General features: G+C 35.5%; 1 protein-coding gene across 5 annotated transcripts in view; it reads left to right on the top strand.

Annotated features, from left to right (window-relative positions):
• DZIP3 (DAZ interacting zinc finger protein 3) overlaps nucleotides 1–19,704 on the top strand; it is a 121,280-nt gene that overhangs the window by 9,969 nt on the left and 91,607 nt on the right. For all 5 annotated transcript variants that reach the window (XR_004035098.2, XM_030836732.2, XM_060298045.1 and 2 more), the window contains exons 2-5: nucleotides 2,988–3,089; nucleotides 6,685–6,754; nucleotides 10,134–10,289; nucleotides 16,126–16,242. Coding sequence is in view for 4 of the 5 variants with exons in the window: in XM_030836732.2 (XP_030692592.1) it covers nucleotides 3,058–3,089; nucleotides 6,685–6,754; nucleotides 10,134–10,289; nucleotides 16,126–16,242 (375 nt within the window). In the remaining variant the exon portion in view is untranslated. The remainder of the gene's footprint in view (nucleotides 1–2,987; nucleotides 3,090–6,684; nucleotides 6,755–10,133; nucleotides 10,290–16,125; nucleotides 16,243–19,704) is intronic.

The raw sequence follows: 19,704 nt of genomic DNA on the forward strand, positions 1-19,704 counted from the left end.
TTTTACTGTTTCAAGAAATGGATGGCAGTACCTTATTTTCCAACCAGTAAAACAGCCTGCAGATAAAATCATTTTGGTTGGTGGATAAAGGTGTGCTGTAAATTGACACTGAACTTTAACTTGCCCTGTGATCAACCAGCCAGAACCTGAATAGTTCCTGCGGAAGAGCTGTTTCTCAATTCCAGGAAGGCAGAGTAAATGTAAAGTTTCCTGCTGACAGGGAAAGTCTATTGAAACGAATACACCAGGGGAAACTGGATTCACCATTTCTCCCATGTTAACACTGATTTTAAAGGTTTCCTTCAGCCTCTTCTAGAATGGTAAGGGCTTCGGATTATTTCAGAAATACAGTGGTAACGTTTCAGGCTGGCTATTTCCTTCCTGTTGCTAGGCACTTACACCTTCATTCCCAGCAGAGGCTGTAAAGTGCTACTGCTGCCACTGTTGCCGGTAGGGCTTGCCACACATAGCAGCTCAGCTTCTGGGAAATGATGGGATTGATGATCCTCCTCTGGAAAACCTTTCATCACAGAGATTCACATCAGGTTGTATTTTAAAGCAGGCTGAAAAAGAAAGCCATTAGCCTTTCTTAACTCTTAATTCAGGATCCAAATAGCTTCTGATTTATTGATTAATTTTATATCTTTTTCTTTTTCAAGCTGAACACTGAATAGCTTAGCATAGGCCTTCCATCCTCTCTGCCTTGTTGCCAGAGGATTTTCCTCCTTTCTCTTCAGCCTCACTGTGATCTGTGCAAACAGCTACTAACTGAAGGAGAGCTTATTAGAAGGGGAATTATCCATGTCTGAGCTTTTAAATTCTGAAAATGAGAGGATTGTTTTGTCTGGAAAAGGCACACGTTTGTATGCTCTGGCTATGAAATAATGCCTGTTACTTTGTATTAAAATAACCAGGGAGGTTAAGGAAACCATAAAAGAAAAAGTTTGATCACAGTCCTACAGTTCTCAAAGCCATACCCTTTTCTATACAGCTTTATTAAAGAAATGAAGCAGATCTGATTAGTGTGGAAGAATAACAAGGTTTGTCCAACCTCTCTCTGCTTCATTATGGACTCTAGGTTGTATATTTCAACAGTATTTGAATAGAGAATGCAAATTTTAATAGGCATATGACTTTGTATACTGAGTTTTTAAAATAAGACTAAAAGTACAAAATAATGTACAGAACTAGATTCTGAATAGGTGAATTATATTCATACTGACAGCAAGAAGTGTTTTATTAGGGATGGGCAAGAAACTAAGAGGTGTTAGAAAGCTCCATTTTAAATGAGGGAATTTAGTGTGAGTCTGTGTGTGTGAATGTTTGCACTTGTGTTTTGATTAAGAAGTATCAGCTAACATTGAATTGTTGCAGAATTACCCTTGTTTCTCCAGCCTTTCTGTGTAACTGAGAGCTGATGTGAGTCAAATACAGAAAATAGCTAGTATCATGATTAGGAATACTTGTTTTTCAGATGATCCCCTCAGAACTTCTTTTAGCCCTTACACCAGGAACTGAGTTGTCCCCTCCCCATAAGTTTGTTAATGATAGGATACTCAACCCTAAAGGCTTAGGATGGTTCAGGTCCTACAGTTCTTTCTTCCCCTCTATGTGTTTTTGGCTTTTTCTGACTTTTTGGGAGACTCGGCCTCATTTAAAACAATGTTCCTTTGAGTAAATACAATCTGAATTCTTAACAGGTGACTTACAGATGATCTTGTGGAATATATTTTCTTGATTTAAGAATTACCTCTGCTGAATTGCCTTTTAGTAATGGGCCTCCAAAAGCTCTTATCAATCTAATTTATGGGTGTATATTAATATGCTGTTAGAGAAACTGGCTACCCAGTTACTGAAATAAATAAGCAGTCTAGAGGCAACAAATGAGAAACTTTATCCAGTCTTGTGCTTGGCAGCAAGGCACTCTAGGTCTGTTTTATTTATGCTGTTGCTGCCACTTTCTTTTCTTTTTTCTCATCATTTCTTTCTTTGCCCCAGAGCACCAAGCAATAGTTTTACCTACTTTCACTCTAACACTTCCTGGGCTTATGTACAGTGGGATCAGAAAGGGAAGTCAGTCTAACAGAGGGCAATGGAGTTTGGAGGCTTGAACTCTCAGCAAAAGAGATCAAATGGAACTAATTTTAGAAGAATTGGTCTTGGGGTAGTTAAATAGAGAGCAATATAAATAAATAGATATGCTAATAATACACTATTCCTCTTTGTTTTCATTTATTTTGCCTCAGTATTTTTTTTTTCCTTCAGGAAATATCCACAACATCCATTGATATCTGAACTAGAAAATATGCAAGAGTTCTTTACATCCCGGAAAAGTAGCTAAATGTTATTTTTAGACTAAAAGAAAATAAAACAATGAGTGCTATCAAGATTGTGTTAAAGAGAAACTTCTTATACCTCTGGGAAATACATTATTACAAACCATTTGGGAAGCCATTTAGCAATATGCACCTAGAGGCCTAAAATATTTGTGTCTTTTGACCTAGGAATTCTATTTCTGATAATTTACTGTAAGGAATTAATCATAAATATAGAAAAGCCTTCATAGGCAGTGCAGTTTATCACAATACTAATTTATAATGAAAAAAATGTGAAACAATCTTAATGTCCAACTGTAAGGAAATGGGCAAGGAAACCCCAGTCAACCAGTTGTTATGTAGCCATTGACAATGTTTACTAGGAGTATAAAATAACATGAAAGATGATTTTGATATAGTGTTCAGTGGTGAAAAATGTAATGCTGAGTATTCCCTATTCAATATGATTACAAATTGGTAAGATATATCTATGCTTGGAAAATATTAAGTATATTAAAATATAGGTAGTGATTTATGTTTAGATGATGAAACTGTGATTTTTGTTTTATAGCAGTTTCAAAATTTTCTTTAATGATTATGTACTATTTAGATAGTGGGAAGAAAGAATGAAATCCTTCTACCTTCCCACTAAAAGTATTACTTTCCTTACAGCTTTAAACAGCAGTCGTAAAAGTCAGTCTGCAAGCTTTGGAATAAAACTTGCAAGAGAATATTGTGCAGCATGGATTCTCTACCAGAAGAATTTTTTGTGAGGTAAGGGATGGGTTGACAAAAAACCAACTGCAGTTGTTGCATTTTGAAGACACGACATTGGTCTTTTTCACATAACTTTGGGAAGCTAGTGTGAATGAGATACCCTTATGTTTCAAGACAATTTAGCAATTTTGATTAGTGGGGGATGTAAACTGGGTAAAATCTAATTTTAGAAAATTTCTCTAAGGACCACACCCTGGTAAATAGCTAAGAATTGAAAGATGAACCATAGCTTGCCACACCTGGGCCATTCTCAACAAAGTAATGTTTTATTTATCATTTAACAAGCACTTACATAGACTTACCAACATTAACTTATATAAACTTCATAACAACTCAGTGAGGTGGATACTATTATTATTCCCATTTTATAGAAGGTAACCTAAGCGTAACATAGAAGACTACTGAGTGGTTCAACTGGGCGTAGGCTAAATGTCAATCTGTCCCCTCAAATTAGGGAAAGTTCAGCTTGCTTATACCTCTCCCATATAATACTAAAGAGCAGGTTAGTATTGGAGATCTCCTTGCCACCTTTCACTGTCTCATATAATAAGCAATGTGTTGTTTTACAAGTATTTACTTACCTCCATTGTACTCAGGGAATAAAGACTAAGACAAAATGTATGTACTGAGAGAGAATTATAACATAGTAGGAAGATATATAAAAAGTTATTTTATCTTTAGGCAAAATGCATGCCTAAGTGTTATAGTAGAAATGCTGTGGCTATATATAGAAAGGAACAATAATTATTGAGTGGGGTTCAGTGGGTTTCCACAAGGTGACATTTGAACTGAACTTTAAAGGATAAAGGTGGCTTTTGATGGGTGTAGAAACAGAGCAGATGGGAGGTCATTTGGCTGAGGAAACAGCAAGAAAAAGTATTTAAATTCTTGGGGAGGATTTTGACTCCTGGTAAGGAGTTTAGCTTTATTTTGTACAGAGCCATTGACATTTGAAGAAGAGAAATGAAATTTTACACTGTATTTTGGGAAGACTACCTCTGTTGATAGTGGGAAGGATGACAAGATATGACAATTGTAATAGCTCAGGAAGTAGTTAATGAAGGCTTGTATGATAGGAATAGTAAATAGTAAGAGAGGAAGGATTTACAGAACTAGAATCAACAGAATTCTTTGACTACTTAAATGTGAGAAAAGGGGCAAAAGAGTAGTAGAGTTGGTTTGAAAGTTTCTAATGACCAGAAGGAAATATGTAACATTAGCTAATATGAGGATCACAAAAGGAGACAGGTTTAATGTGTGTTGAGAAAGTAAGAGAGGACAGATAATGAGTTCAGCTTTGGACATAAGCCAGACTGAGGTGTCGCTAATTTATTCTTACGGAGATTGTCGAGTAGGTGGAAGGAAATGTGTAGCTGTAGCATCAAAGAATGATTAAGTCTGCAGAAATAGATTTGTGAATCATTAGAATGGGGTGCTATTTGAGTTCATGGAAGTTTGCTCATTTATTTGTTTTTATATTTATTCATTCAATAACTATTTGAGTGCCTACTTTATGTCAAATATTGGGCTAGAGACTTGAAGGTAAGGTAGTTCAATAAGAAGGACCTGAATCCTATCTAGGAGTGTTTACTCATGGGCATAAATGAGATTAATTTAAGTAGAAAATGTACTAAGAAAAAAGAGGGCTAAAAATGGAACGTTACTGTATACTATATATATTCAATATTTCAGGTATATTGTTATACCAAAATTTCAGCTTCTCCCAGCAGCAGAATAAAGTACACAGGTGGTAAAAGTAGCAGAATAGCAAAAGAAAAATACTGGTCTTGCACTTAGTTTTAGCTTTGCTGCTTTCTAGTGTATGACCTCTCTGGGCATTAATTTACCCATCTACAAAATAAAGTAGCCTGCCATATATGACCACTGATGTACCTTCCTGTTCTACTACATGGGGAGCATGGTTTGATAGTGTTAATGTAAGCAGTTCTATATTAAATATTATTAAAATAATAGATGAATAAGGTAAATGAAAGGAAGAGAGATAGCCAGTGGTACAAACTGAGAAGTGGACAGCTGGAGGGGCTAGGAGAAGAACCAATAGCAGCGAAGGATGTGGAGGTTTTCAAAGAGGGGTGGAGTATATGATGGATAATGTTAAGTAATGCAGAAAAGCTAGGTAGATTGAAGAGCTAAGACAAAGCTATTGTAGTAGCAGATACGATTTCATTAGCAACTTTTACTAGAGCAATTTCAGTGTTGGGGAGGCAGTACAGATGAATTAAGTTTTTATATCAAAATTTGTTATGGAACCTATGGAAAATATAGAAGCTCATGTTCCACACGTTTGATTAAGAAGCTCTGAAGTAGAGTTTGGACATCTGGATATTTCCAAAGCTTCACAGGTGATTTTAATTTGCATCTGGGACTGAGAACTACTGGGTTAAGGAGTGAATTATCATGAAATGGAGTTAGCAAGTAGAGTATCCATTTTGAGTACCTTTTGTACTCTTAAACATGGAGAGGCTTCAGAATACTGCTGCAGTATTTTTCATTCCTTGATAACACAGTTCCTTGTGTTCCTTTTTGTAGTGGGGCTTAGAAGTGTAGGAAAAAACAGTTAACAGGTTTCTCTTTACCATTGATATTTTAAAGAGCACTGAGACTCATACTGTGAAATATTGTTTGTTTGAAACTTTCACTGTGTGGACAATACTGCATTGTTTATGTCTCACTTTCCCCTGACAAAATCAGCACATAGTAAATGATAAATGATTGTCTGTCAAATGAGTACATAAATATGAAGTAAAATAGGATAATATTTACAAAGTACAATTCTGAATAAGTCAATCAATTGACATAAGTGTCTCACATCAGTTTTATCTCTGCTAGTGTATAAGATTAAGAAAATTATATAAATCATATATGACCCTATGTTATGGTTCTTCTATTATGAATCCTGTGTCATGGTGCTGTATATAGGCAAAAGCAATTTTATAAATGAATTTTTCCATATAGTAAATAATACTGCATATGTTCACATTTCAAGCCCATTTCAAAAGCAAAACTTGTTATTCCTTTTTATAAAAATAGTTAATAATTTCTAAATATGATATTCTGCCTCAATTTAAAAAGCCATTTTGAAAAACTGGACAATTGCAATGCCAGGAAACTGAAAAAAAAAAAAGATGTCTGTAAGATAGATCCTTTCCAGACCTCAATTATTTTCATAAACACACACACACACACACACACACACACACACACGTACACACACAAATCAAAAATCAACCTTTGCAACCTTTTTTTTCTTTACATTGAGAAACAGTGCTATAAAGTTATTTTTTCCCATTATTTTGGTCTATTGTGTGTTTGTTAAAGATGAAAAATTTTTTACATCAGCTTTGTATTCTCTCTGCCACTATCCAGTAAGGACATGGCATAATTTCTTTTCTTTAACTTGAGTTCCTAAAGAGATATGGCTTCTACCACTATTACCAGTCTTTGGTACATATTGTTTACACTTCTGAAACTTTCGAGCAAAAATTCGCATGTCAGATTCTTTACTATTACAGTTTAATTGTGTTCTTTGTAAGGAGATGCTCTGAATATAATGCTTTTTCATTTAAAATAGGGATCTTCCTGTGGAGGAGCAGGCTAAGGAGGAAACCAAGAATAAGGTAGAAAAATCAACGGATCAACTGGTAAGAGACAATGTAGTCAGTTAACTAATGCTTTATGAGAATAGAATGCTAAATCTAATCAATTTAATTATCTGCTAAAAATTTTCCTACCTTAGTGGTCATCACTAAATCTTTCTTTGATAATTGATATTTGTGTCTCAAAGTTATCATTCTAAACACCAATCCTACCTGTCGGTTAAAATTAGTAGATAATTGAATTGACTTGCCCAGAAACATCCCACAGTCAATTGTAAGAAATCTCTTATTTGTCTTTTGAAAGCAAAATTCAAACAAAGTGAACACTATACACATAGAAATAAAACATACACAGAGAATTTTATTTAGTAAGACATTTCATTGAGTTCTTTCTGAAGTTAATTCTCGTCTTGTTTTTATCATCTTTACTGTCAGAACCTCCAGTTCGAAATGAATAACTGAATTATACACTAATATAAAGCTTTTATTGCCAGTGACAATATACTTTATGGTAGATTAAAAAATACAGAGGGCTTCCCTGGTGGCGCAGTGGTTGAGAGTCCACCTGCCATTGCAGGGGACACGGGTTCGTGCCCTGGTCTGGGAGGATCCCACATGCTGTAGAGCGGCTGGGCCCATGAGCCATGGCCGCTGAGCCTGCGCGTCCGGACGGGAGAGGCCGCAGCAGTGAGAGGCCCGCGTACCGAAAAAAATACAGACACATGTTTGTGAATACCACATGTATTTATGTTTAGTGAAGGATGGATGAGAGGTATTTGTTAGGTTCTTGTTAGTGTAATTTTTACTTTCCACATAGTTTTATATAATGATTGATGTCCATTTGTTAATAAAGGTTATCCAGTAACTTAGGAGGAGAAAAAATATATAAACGTAAAATAACCATAGTATTCACCTGCATGAGGTTATCACTGTAAAAAATTTTGCAGATGAAATACAATATGTTCAATATGTATACTTGGACCGGGGGATTGGATCCAGAAAAGCCATTTCTAGATACAGATTTCGGAATACAGAGGGAAAGGGGGTGGAAACTTTAACATTAATTTGGCTTAGATGCTAAATCTATTTTGCAAAAATGGATTGAGCATCAAATATTTTGACAACTAACTTAAAAATTAAAATTGTATTTATAATAAGATTATTTAATAAACAGGAAGCTTATAGTAGTTCCTGTTGAAAAAATTTTATTCATGCCATAATCTTACTTGTGTATCAATTTGGTAATTAGTGTTAGATGATTCTGCAATGACTTTTGATTACAGAATCGACCTTAGTTTGAAATATATGCACTATTGACAATGGTCATTCTTTTTTTTTTTTAAACATCTTTATTGGAGTATAATTACTTTACTATGGTGTGTTAGTTTCTGCTTTATAACAAAGTGAATTAGCTATACATATATCCCCATATCTCTTCCCTCTTGTGTCTCCCTCCCATCCTCCCTATCCCACCCCTCTAGGTGGTCAGAAAGCACCAAGCTGATCTCCCTGTGCTATGCAGCTGCTTCCCACTAGCTATCTATTTTACATTTGGTAGTGTATATGTGTCCATGTCACTCTCTCACTTTGTCACAGCTTACCCTTCCCCCTCCCTGTGTCCTCAAGTCCATTCTCTACGTCTGCATCTTTATACCTGTCCTGCTCTTAAGGCCTTCAGAACCTTTTTTTTTTTTCTTTTAGATTCCATGTATATGTGTTAGCATATGGTATTTGTTTTTTTCTTTCTGACTTACTTCACTCTGTATGACAGTCTCTAGGTCCATCCACCTCACTACAAATAACTCAGTTTCATTTATTTTTATGGCTGAGTAATATTCCATTGTGTGTATGTGCCACATCTTCTTTATCCATTCATCTGTTGATGGACACTTAGGTTGTTTCCATGTCCTGGCTATTGTAAGTAGAGCTACAATGAACATTTTGGTACATGACTCTTTTTGTATTATGGTTTTCTCAGGGTATATACCCAGTAGTGGGATTGCTGGGTTGTATGGTAGTTCTATTTTTAGTTTTCTAAGGAAACTCCATACTGTTCTCCATAGTGGCTGTATCAATTTACATTCCCACCAACAGTGCGACAATGGTCATTCTTTATAAAGGTTTGTTTGGTTATTTTTTAGAAGCTTTTTTTTTTTAACTTTTTGAAAAATTTCAAACCTACAGAAAAGTTGCAAAACTACTACAATGAACACTTATATACTCTTTACTGAGATTTAGCAAACTGTTAACATTTCCTACATTTTTGGGTGTAAATATAATGAAGTACCGTAAAATGTAAGATGTGTTTGTTGGGTGTTGTTGGGAATGAAGGAATCTCAATTTAAGACTCAAAACCAGAAGTGGAGAGGAGGAGGAAGAGGAAGAGTAGTAGTCCTGCTGTGGACATTATTGGTTCCTAGTTACTTTCCTGGGTAGTTCCAGGTGTGTTAGAAACCAGGCAGTCACAGTTACCACACACCAGTGACTATTTTGCGTTTTCAGTGACTCTACATGGCCTCTGCAGTAATAACCTGTCTGTTCTCAAATACAGAGGTCAGTGGCTACATATTCATATTCCCAAAGTTTCAGCAGGGTGTAAGGACTGTGGTATCTTGTTAAGCTTTGAAGGAAGGCCATCATCCATCTGTTCCAGGATCTTTATTCATTTCTATTGCCCATTCGTTCCTCACAATTAATGTTAATAGAAAATCCAGCAAGACTTGACTATATAGCTGTCAGTTAACCATTAACTACAGCTTTATTAAGTCTGTAGGATCAGTTCCTGAAGTCCCAAGATTATTACTATTTATTCGGCTCTGATTGAATTGAGATTATATGTAGAATCATTATATTATACTAATTTATTTATAATTTAAAGTATTATAACTATTCATTTTCAAATTGCTGTGTTTAGTAGCTGAAACATTAGTCACATAACGTAAAAAGCACTGTTGGATATAGTTTTCATATTATTTTGTAGAATAATCTATTTAATATTTTAAACTTAGCATTTTTTATGCCTTAAATGGACCAGTTCAGTACATGTTGTGTTTTTCTCAAGGGCAACCATTTTTTAAGGCTTCACTCACATTTAAGCCTAAAATCATTCATGTTTCCCATACCACCACCATCAAAAAAAGACATAATTATTCCCATCTAGAATCTATGCTTTGTTTATAACTTTTAAATTCATGTATGATGGCCTTCCTTAGATTAAAGCTTCTTGAGTTTTAGTCTTAAACTTTCAGCTATGTTGTAAGTTCCTTGAGAGCAGAGAGAATGTCTTATTCTTATTGTAGTCTGTCAGAGTGATCTACATATAGCATGTAAAGGAACTTTTTAAAAAAAAATACTTTAGCTGGTTTTAATATTAGAGTAAATTAGAACATGTATAATTGTGTAAATTTTTAATAATGTCTTCTAGGACAAACAGGAAAAGAACATACCTACTGATCTTGTCCCTGTTAACCTGCTATTAGAAGTGAAGAAGTTATTGAATGCAATTAATACTCTACCAAAAGGTGTGGTTCCTCACATCAAGAAGTTCTTACAAGAAGATTTTTCCTTCCAAACTATGCAGGTAAGATCATAATTTGATATTTGGAGCAGAAGTGTAGGTCTGTGTATATGATACACTGTGTTCTTTTACTCTCACACTACTGCCATACTCACAGCACTTCTGACACTAGATGTGTGGGTTTAGTCCACAACAGTCAATTCTCCAACGTTACCTGGATGTCCTATAAATCAATTCAATTCTGACACTGTCTACCTGGAGTTAGCAACTGATTCCACAAGTTAAGGGCCCAATCCAAGACTGCTCCCACTTCAGATGCCAATCACCAGTACTAGGTTGCCCCAGTACTTCTGACTGACTGGCTATACATTGGGGTTCCCATGACCCCTCATGAGTGCAGTAATTTGCCAGAACAGCTTACGGAACTCAGGGAAACACGTTGACCAGTTTATTACATGATAAATGATATGATTGATAAAGGATACAGCTGAACAATCACAGGAAGATATACATAGGGCAAGGAAGGGTCTTAAGTGCAGGAGCTTCTCTTCTTTTGGAGTTGGGGTACACCACTCTCCTGGCATGTGCATATGCAAACTGGAAGTTTTCCAAAGCCCATACTTTTAGAATTTTTGTGGAGATTTCATCACGTAGGCATGATTAATTATTAATTCAGTTTCCAGCCTCTCTTCCCTCTTTGGGGTATGGTGCTGAAATTTCCAAGCTTCTAATCATGGCTTGGTCTTTCTGGTGACCAAGCCTCCATCCAGAAGCCCACTGAGAGTCACCTCATTAGAACAAAAGACACTCCTATCATCCAGGAAATTCCAAGGGTTTTAGGAGCTCTGTGTCTGGAACCAGAGGCAAAGACCAAATATTGGCAGGAACTGGGGACAGATCAATATATGTATTTCTTATTATATATGCATTTCCTATTATTTTACAATGACTCTTTTCTTTTCTTTCTTTCATTCATTCTTTCTTTTTTCCCTCCCTCCCTCCTTTCCTTCCTTCTTTTTCCTTCCTTTTCCTTCCTTCCTTCCTTTTTTCCTTTCTTTCCTTTCTTTCTTTACCATAACAGTGCCACTAAGGTCTTGACATCTCCATCTTATATCTTGTGAAGGGCTTTGGTTTCAGCTTTGACTCTACACTTTTATTAATTAAATAAAGCTGATGCTAGCCTTTCAAGGATAATGATAGGAATGTGGGTTAGTAGCTTATAAGCTGTTGACTATAAGGTCTAGTGTTTATTCTAATAACTCACAACATGCCACTCTGGGAGAGGAAACTGCTTTCAGTTTTCCTAATTTGTAAAATACTGACAGATTTTTCAAAAATGTAAAATATAAAGAAAAATAATAAGACCTGGATTTTTTAATGAGATAAATATTTTAGAGAATATATTGTCAATTTGCATCTTAGAAATAGTTTTTCTAGATAATAAGTTGTGAAAGTTTCAACACAAGATGGGTATCAGTTTGTAAATTAATGGAATTTCCCGAAGTTAAAGAAAATGATCTTCTCTTCTTTGTGACAGTTAATTGGGGGGCAGAGACAGAACACCATAGGTGTCCTGAAAAGGCCACATTTACCTTTTCTGTGAAAGAATATATCATTAATTATTTCCATGAAACAAATTAATACTATTATGATTAAAAATATAAAAAACTCTAAAAATATCCAAAGACTTTATATACAGCTATAATCTTAAGTGAGGTAATTTACCACAAGTATGAATTCTGGTTTGAAATTGATGGAATAATGCCACTATTTCCCTCTTATCTTTTGGAAATCACCCAGAAACCACAATAAGAAATAGAAATCAGTAGGCTTTATGTATATAAACAATACCAGTTAGAAGGTAAAAATGAAAGAAAAATATTTTTAATAGTAACAGAAAAGATAAAATACCCAGGAAAACACTTAAGAAATATACAAGATATAAACTAGTGTTTCTCACAGTTTTTCCTAAGCCACTTACGTGAGCCTATCTGACCCCCATACTAGTCCTAAAGAATCAAAATCTCTGGGGGGAGGTCTGGGAATGTGCATTTTAGTAAGTACCCCCACACACTGATTTTTTTACACTAAGTTTAGAAATCAATACTTTATATTAAAACAATAAATAAAAATTTCTAAAACTCTATTAAAGGTAAGATACGAAGACCAGAATGGGAAGCAATACATGTAGGAAGACACAATGTGATAGAGAAGTCAATTTTCCTGAAATTAAAATTTACAAATATCATATAATTCCAATAAAAATAACAAAAGGTTTTTTTTTGTTGTTTCTTTTTGTTTGTTTGTTTTTGTTTTTGTTACTAAAAGCTAGTTCTAAAGGGAAATTAAGGGAAGAATAGCCAGGAAAATTACGAAAGAGAAGTGTGGGAGAGAAGGACTGGGAATTTACCCACTTTGATATTAAAACTTACTATGGGGACTTCCCTGGTGGAGCAGTGGTTAAGAATCCACCTGCCAATGCAGGGGACACAGGTTTGAGCCCTGGTCTGGGAAGATCCCACATGCTGCGGAGCAACTAAGCCCGTGCACCACAACTACTGAGCCTGTGCTCTAGAGCCCATGAGCCATGACTACTGAGCCCGCGTGCTGCAACTACTGAAGCCTGCATGCCTAGAGCCCATGCTCCTCAACAAGAGAAGCCACCGCAATGAGAAGCCCATGAACCGCAACGAAGAGTAGCCCCCGCTCACCACAACTAGAGAAAGCCCTTGCGCAGCAACGAAGACCCAACGCAGCCAAAAATAAATAAATTAAATAAATAAATTAAAAAAAAACTTACTATGAAGCTCTAATAATTAAAAGATTGTGTTACTTGCTCTTGGCTCTACAGACAAGTGTAGAAAATACAAGAGAAATTCCAGTAGTAGACCCAAATACATTCAGAAATGTTATGTGTAATAACAAAAGTTGGTAATACTAAAGGGGAAGTGGACCAATCAGCAATCCCAGTGGAAGATTTTAACATAGCTCTCTTAATAAGTAATAGAACATGAACACAAAATTAGTAGAGCTGTAGCAAACTTGATGTAATTGACTTATATATGTGTAACAGTGGCAAAATGTATATTCTTTTTAAATGCATATAACATTTACAAAAATTGACGGTATACTAGTTCACAAAGCAAATCTCATCAAATTTCAAAACATCAGAACATGCAGAGCATGTTCTCTAACAACTGTACAATTAATTTAGAAATTAGTTACAGATAGATAAACTAGAAAACCATTGTTCCTAAGTTAAGATATATACGTCTAATCTAGTTAAACCAGAGATCAAAGAAGAAAGCACACTGGACATTAGATAAATTTTGGAACTGAATGAAAAACATATATCAGAATTTGTGTTATTAGATAAAAGTTGTGTTGCAAGGATTATTTATAGCTTGAAATGCATGTAATAGAAAAAGAAGCAAGGTTGAATATCAGTCATCTAAACATAAAATTCAAGAGGCTAAGGAAAGAACAGCAAATTAAAAAACAGGCGAAAAAAGAATAAAGATAGCTAAAACTAATGAAATAGAATAAAAGAAACTAGAAAAGGTCAGTTAAACCAAAACTTGATTTTTTGAAAAGACCAATAAAATTGATAAATGCCTGGTAAGAATGTTCAAAAAAAAAGAAGGCAAAAAGAACCAAAATCATGAATGAACGTAAAAACATCAGTACAAATTCCATAGTTATCTATTTTGTCTGAAGGGGATTAAGAGGTGCAGACCTACAGCTATAAGATAAATAAGTCAAGGGGATATAATATATACCTAGGGAACATAGTCAATAATATTATAAAAAGTTCATATAATGATGGATGTTAACTGGTCTTACTGCAACTATCATTTCATGATGATGTCATAAGAAAAATGTCAAATCACTATGTTGTACACCTTGAAATATGTTAATTATAACTCAATAAAATTATTTTTAAATTCCATAGTCATCTAAAGGATAATACAGAATTCTGCTACTTGCAGTGGCTGCCTGGGTTGGTTTAGAGCAACCTTCTTTTGAGAAGAACTAGGAAAACAGGACAGAATCTTGCTTATTTGTGCTTTTCTTGCAGATCACTTAATTCAACTAGGGACTGAGATGACTCCAAGCTTTACTTCTGTTCTGTGAAGAAGAGTCTATTTGTGGTTTACCCTTTGTAGCAGATACTGTCAGTGCCCTGCCCATACCCCTTGGCCCCTTGAACTCTATCATTTCAGTATACTCTGGACAGTTTCCAGTTTTCATATCTACATCTCTATACTTCAAGCCTGCCTTTTTTTTTTTTTTCTGGAACTGCAGAAGGCTGTAATTCTCATGGCAGTTTAGAGATCCCAAGGAATTAATACTCCCCCCTTACCTCAGAAAGCACTCAGTCAATAAACCTTGGGAATTATTATATAAATATCCCAGTTCTCTCTCCCCTTAAGTTGGATAATACTGAGGCTTGAATTTTTCAATGTTTTTCTGTTGTATTAACCCTAGTCATCCACTGTGGGTAACTAGCTTAATAACACATCTGTTCATTTAAAGCTTGCTTTCTCTTCCCTGATGCCCTTCTCCACTCCACTACCATTGCTCCACTCCACTACCACTCCACTACTGCTTCCAACTGGAACCAAAACAGACACTTTGACTCTAAGGGTAAATTTCTTCAGGGTCCCAACCAAAAGAATAAGGTGTTTACCAGAACCCCTCTTCCTTGATAGGTCATACACTCCAATTTTCCCTCTAGCTCTGCAGCTTTGTGGAAAGCTCTGTCTAGCATTTCAGCCTCTCAGCCATAACTGAATACAGCAATTGCCTTAAGGAGATAAGTGGCTCCAAAAGTCAGTCTGCTGTCTCTGGGCCTTCCTCCTCTATTGCATGTTGGCCCCAGAGATTTTCAGTGCCTTGGTAGCTTTCCAAACAAAAAAAGTTTTTTTTTTGTATTTTATCCAGCTTTTTTAGTTCTTGTTGAGAATATTGCTCTGAAACTACCTAAACTGTTTGGCAAAGGTGGAACTTCAGTGTTATGTTTTATATACCTATTCAAATTCAAGAGATATTGTTGAGTATATGGTTGGATACATGAGTCTGGAATTCAGGTGATAGTTCTGAGCTCGACATATAAATTTGGAAAACTGTTAGTGTGTAGACGCTATTTAAAAAGATGACAGTGGATTACTTTATTTAGGGAATGTGTGTTGATAGAGAAGAGGTTCATTAAATTGAGTGTTATGGAGACTGAAGTAAAGTATCTAGTTAGGCTAGGAGAAAAACAGGGAAGTATTGTATACTTGAAACCAAGTTAAGAAAGTGTAGATTAAATTTCCCACATAGATAATACATCATTAAACAAATAATGTAATTTAAGCCAAGCATTTGTGGGTACGAGGCATTGGGGAATGGACACAAAGATAAGACATAGTTAATTCCTTTCATTTCATCTATGTAAATAAACTATGGTACGTAATAATCCATATATTAACTTGGTTCAAATTAGATGACAGCATAAGATGGTTTGCCTTGGTGTTGGTATTTTTAAAGCCAGCATTCCTATTTACCAGAGATTCAGGGCTGGAATTAAGATTTTTAGCTGTGTTAGAGAATAGAAGGTATGAGAATGAAGTGGGATTATGACTTTCCTCTGAAGTAGGAGTGGACATTGCCAACCCTTCAGCAGGCATAGGAGTGCTTTTTAGTATCTTGGGGAAGTAGTTACAAAGATGATTTGTTGAACTACTTAAAAACAAACAAATATGAGAACAATTTTATCTAGGTCATGTGGATTTTTAAAAAAATCATCTTTATTCTCCAAATTTTCTACAATGAGCATGTATTATTTGTATAATAAAAATAAATGTTGATATTTGCTCTAACTTAAAGACACTTTCAACCAAATTATTTTCCACAGAGAGAAGTTGCAGCCAACAGTCAAAATGGGGAGGAAATTGTTCCTGCTTTGACTTTACGTTTCTTAATAACCCAACTGGAAGCAGCACTTAGGAACATTCAAGCTACTAATTATACTGTAAGTGTTTTCTTTTTGAAAGTTTGAAATAATGGACTTGGACAACATTTTTTCAATGAGAGAACTGTCAATGTATGCTTATTTTAAGGTGTAGGCCAATTTGTATTTTCCTCATTTACCTCTAGAGAAAGGTATACATAGATTGATTTCTTTCACATGTCTTGTACTTTCTCATGACTGCTTCTCTTTAATGAGCCGATTCTAGTTTCCTTTCCTACCATAACATTGTTCATCTTAAATAGAGAAACTTGAACTTTCTAGAGTAAACTTGAACTTTCTGAAAGCCCTAAAAATGGGCTTTCCCAATTAGAAATGGAGAGTCATGAACTTTAAAAACTACTCCTTCCTTTCCCCCTAATTGATAATCAGCTCCTCTTTTTACTGATATTTCTGTTTTTTAAGTTGAAGTATAGTTGATTTACAATTTTGTGTTAATTTCTGCTGTACAGCAAAGTGATTCAGGTATACATATATATACGTTCTTTTTTATATTCTTTTCCATTATGGTTTATCTCAGGATATTGAATATGGTTCTTTGTGCTATACAGTAGGACCTTGTTGTTTATCCATTCTATATGTAATTCTACAGATATTTCTGTATGTGTAAAAACTGGAACTTCTGTCATCTATTATTGAGTAATCATGTGAGATAAAATTGACAAGACATACTTATATGTTCAAGGTCAAATGATACTTCAGAAATAGAGAAAAATCTGAGGAAAAGTAAACATTGCATCAAAAATAAGAACCAATAGTAAGGACATAAAAGGAAAAATCAGTCCTTTGAATAATTTGGATCAGTAAAATACGCTAAGTTTTGCACACATGTAGAAGATGGATTAGAGCTGTCTTCAAGAATGGACTACCCAGGCATCAAACAAAGTAGCCTAAGACACCACATCCCATATTATAATAGTATACAAAGAGATAGAAAAATCATCTTTTTTTAGGATTCTCAGGTCAGGTTCTAAGAGGTATATATACCACCCTAAAGGAATTCTAGATGGAGTCAAAAGAGGGAACAAAGAAAAGTAGTTTGCATCAACATGTAATCCCAAGAACTTCTGGGATGCTGCAGACCTGCTATTTCTCCCAGTGACCAGGCTGCTAAGCAGTGAAATAAATCACTATAAACTCAGCATTAACAAATGCTGATTGCTTAGCCTTCTCTACTTAGGCATTACTTCAAAGATGAGTCTTACACTAAGAATGGAAAAGTTTCCTCTGTTGTTGGCACTTGTGAGCAGAATCAGAATTGTCACAATCAGAGCAGCCTACTACTATATCCAGATGTCTCTCTCTGTTCCTCAAGGCCACCGGGAGAGGCGAGGCAACCTTTTAGGAAGTGGCAGTAGGGTGGGGGTGGGGGACATCTGCCAGTAACATCTCTATATACATTTAGTTCCAGTACCTGGGATACTCTCTGTTAATGGGGGCAAGGTAGGAAGGAAAGGGCAGGGCCTTTAGGTTAGAAATGTACCACTTGCATCTTTAAATTCTTTACATTCTACATCTAATGATAGCATTACCACAATTCTGCATCTTATCTTGTTCTCAAATGCTCTTTTTGTTTAGAATTGTATGAGACAAGGACTTTGTTGTAGTTTTAATGAAGCTAGTTTTTTTAAAGTTACAAACTAATAGTTCACACCTATTAGTGCTTGCTATAAAGCAGACACTGTTCTAAGCACTTTGTAAGGATTAGCTTATTTAGTCTTCACAAGCAACCCATCTCATTATTCCCATTTTACAGATTAGAAACTAGGGCACGGAGGTTAACTAATTTGCTTAATTCATCAAGTAGTAAGTAGTGGAGTCAAAATACAAACCCATGTAGTGTTGGCTTCAGAGCCTCTGCAGAGATAGGAAGTTTAAGATGGAAACCAATTAGATGTTACAGGGGAGTTTGTGTTTATAAACTCACTTGGCCCATTGCTAATAAACATACATGTGTATTTCCACTGAAATTAGTTTGAAGCTAAACTCCTAACCCCAACCAGTTATAAATATATACTGTTGGCCATTATACTTTTAGTCAGTATAGGGCTTATGAAAAGAATGAACAATATTTTTCTCCATAGACATTTAACTTTTTTTTTAACACCTTTATTGGGGTATAATTGCTTTACAATGCTGTGTTAGTTTCTGCTTTATAACAAAGTGAATCAGTTATACATATACATATGTTCCCATATCTCTTCCCTCTTGCATCTTCCTCCCTCCCACCATCCCTATCCCACCCCTCCAGGCAGTCACAAAGCACCGAGCTGATATCCCTGTGCTATGCGGCTGCTTCCCACTAGCTATCTACCTTACGTTTGGTAGTGTATATATGTCCATGCCTCTCTCTCGCTTTGTCATAGCTCACCCTTCCCCCTCCCCATATCCTCAAGTCGTGCTCCAGTAGGTCTGTGTCTCTATTCCTGTCTTAACCCTAGGTTCTTCATAACATTTTTTTTTCTTAAATTCCATATATATGTGTTAGCATACAGTATTTGTCTTTCTCTTTCTGACTTACTTCACTCTGTATGACAGACTCTAGGTCTATCCACCTCATTACAAATAGCTCAATTTTGTTCCTTTTTATGGCTGAGTAATATTCCATTGTGTATATGAGCCACATCTTCTTTATCCATTCATCCGATGATGGGCACTTAGGTTGTTTCCATCTCCTGGCTATTGTAAATAGAGCTGCAATGAACATTTTGGTATATGACTCTTTTTGAATTATGATTTTCTCAGGGTATATGCCCAGTAGTGGGGTTGCTGGGTCATATGTTAGTTCTCTTTGTAGTTTTTTTAAGGAACTCCATACTGTTTTCCATAGTGGCTGTACCAATTCACATTCCCATCAGCAGTGCAGGAGTGTTCCCTTTTCTCCACACCCTCTCCAGCATTTATTGTTTCTAGATATTTTGATGATGGCCATTCTGACGGGTGTGAGATGATATCTCATTGTCATTTTGATTTGCATTTCCCTAATGATTAATGATGTTGAGCATTCTTTCATGTGTTTGTTGGCAGTCTGTATATCTTCTTTGGAGAAATGTCTATTTAGGTCTTCTGCTCATTTTTGGATTGGGTTGTTTGTTTTGTTGTTATTGAGCTGCATGAGCTGCTTGTAAATTTTGGAAATTAATCCTTTGTCAGTTGCTTCATTTGCAAATATTTTCTCCCATTCTGAGGGTTGTCTTTTGGTCTTGTTTATGGTTTCCTTTGCTGTGTAAAAGCTTTTAAGTTTCATTAGGTCCCATTTGTTTATTTTTGTTTTTATTTCCATTTCTCTAGGAGGTGGGTCAAAAAGGATCTTGCTGTGATTTATGTCATAGAGTGTATAGCCTAGGTTTTCCTCTAAGAGTTAGATAGTTTCTGGCCTTACATTTAGGTCTTTAATCCATTTTGAGCTTGTTTTTGTGTATGGTGTTAGGGAGTGATCTAATCTCATACTTTTACAGGTAGCTC

This window comes from Globicephala melas, chromosome 4 (assembly GCF_963455315.2).
Source record: "Globicephala melas chromosome 4, mGloMel1.2, whole genome shotgun sequence".
Classification (NCBI taxonomy): Eukaryota; Metazoa; Chordata; class Mammalia; order Artiodactyla; family Delphinidae; genus Globicephala; species Globicephala melas.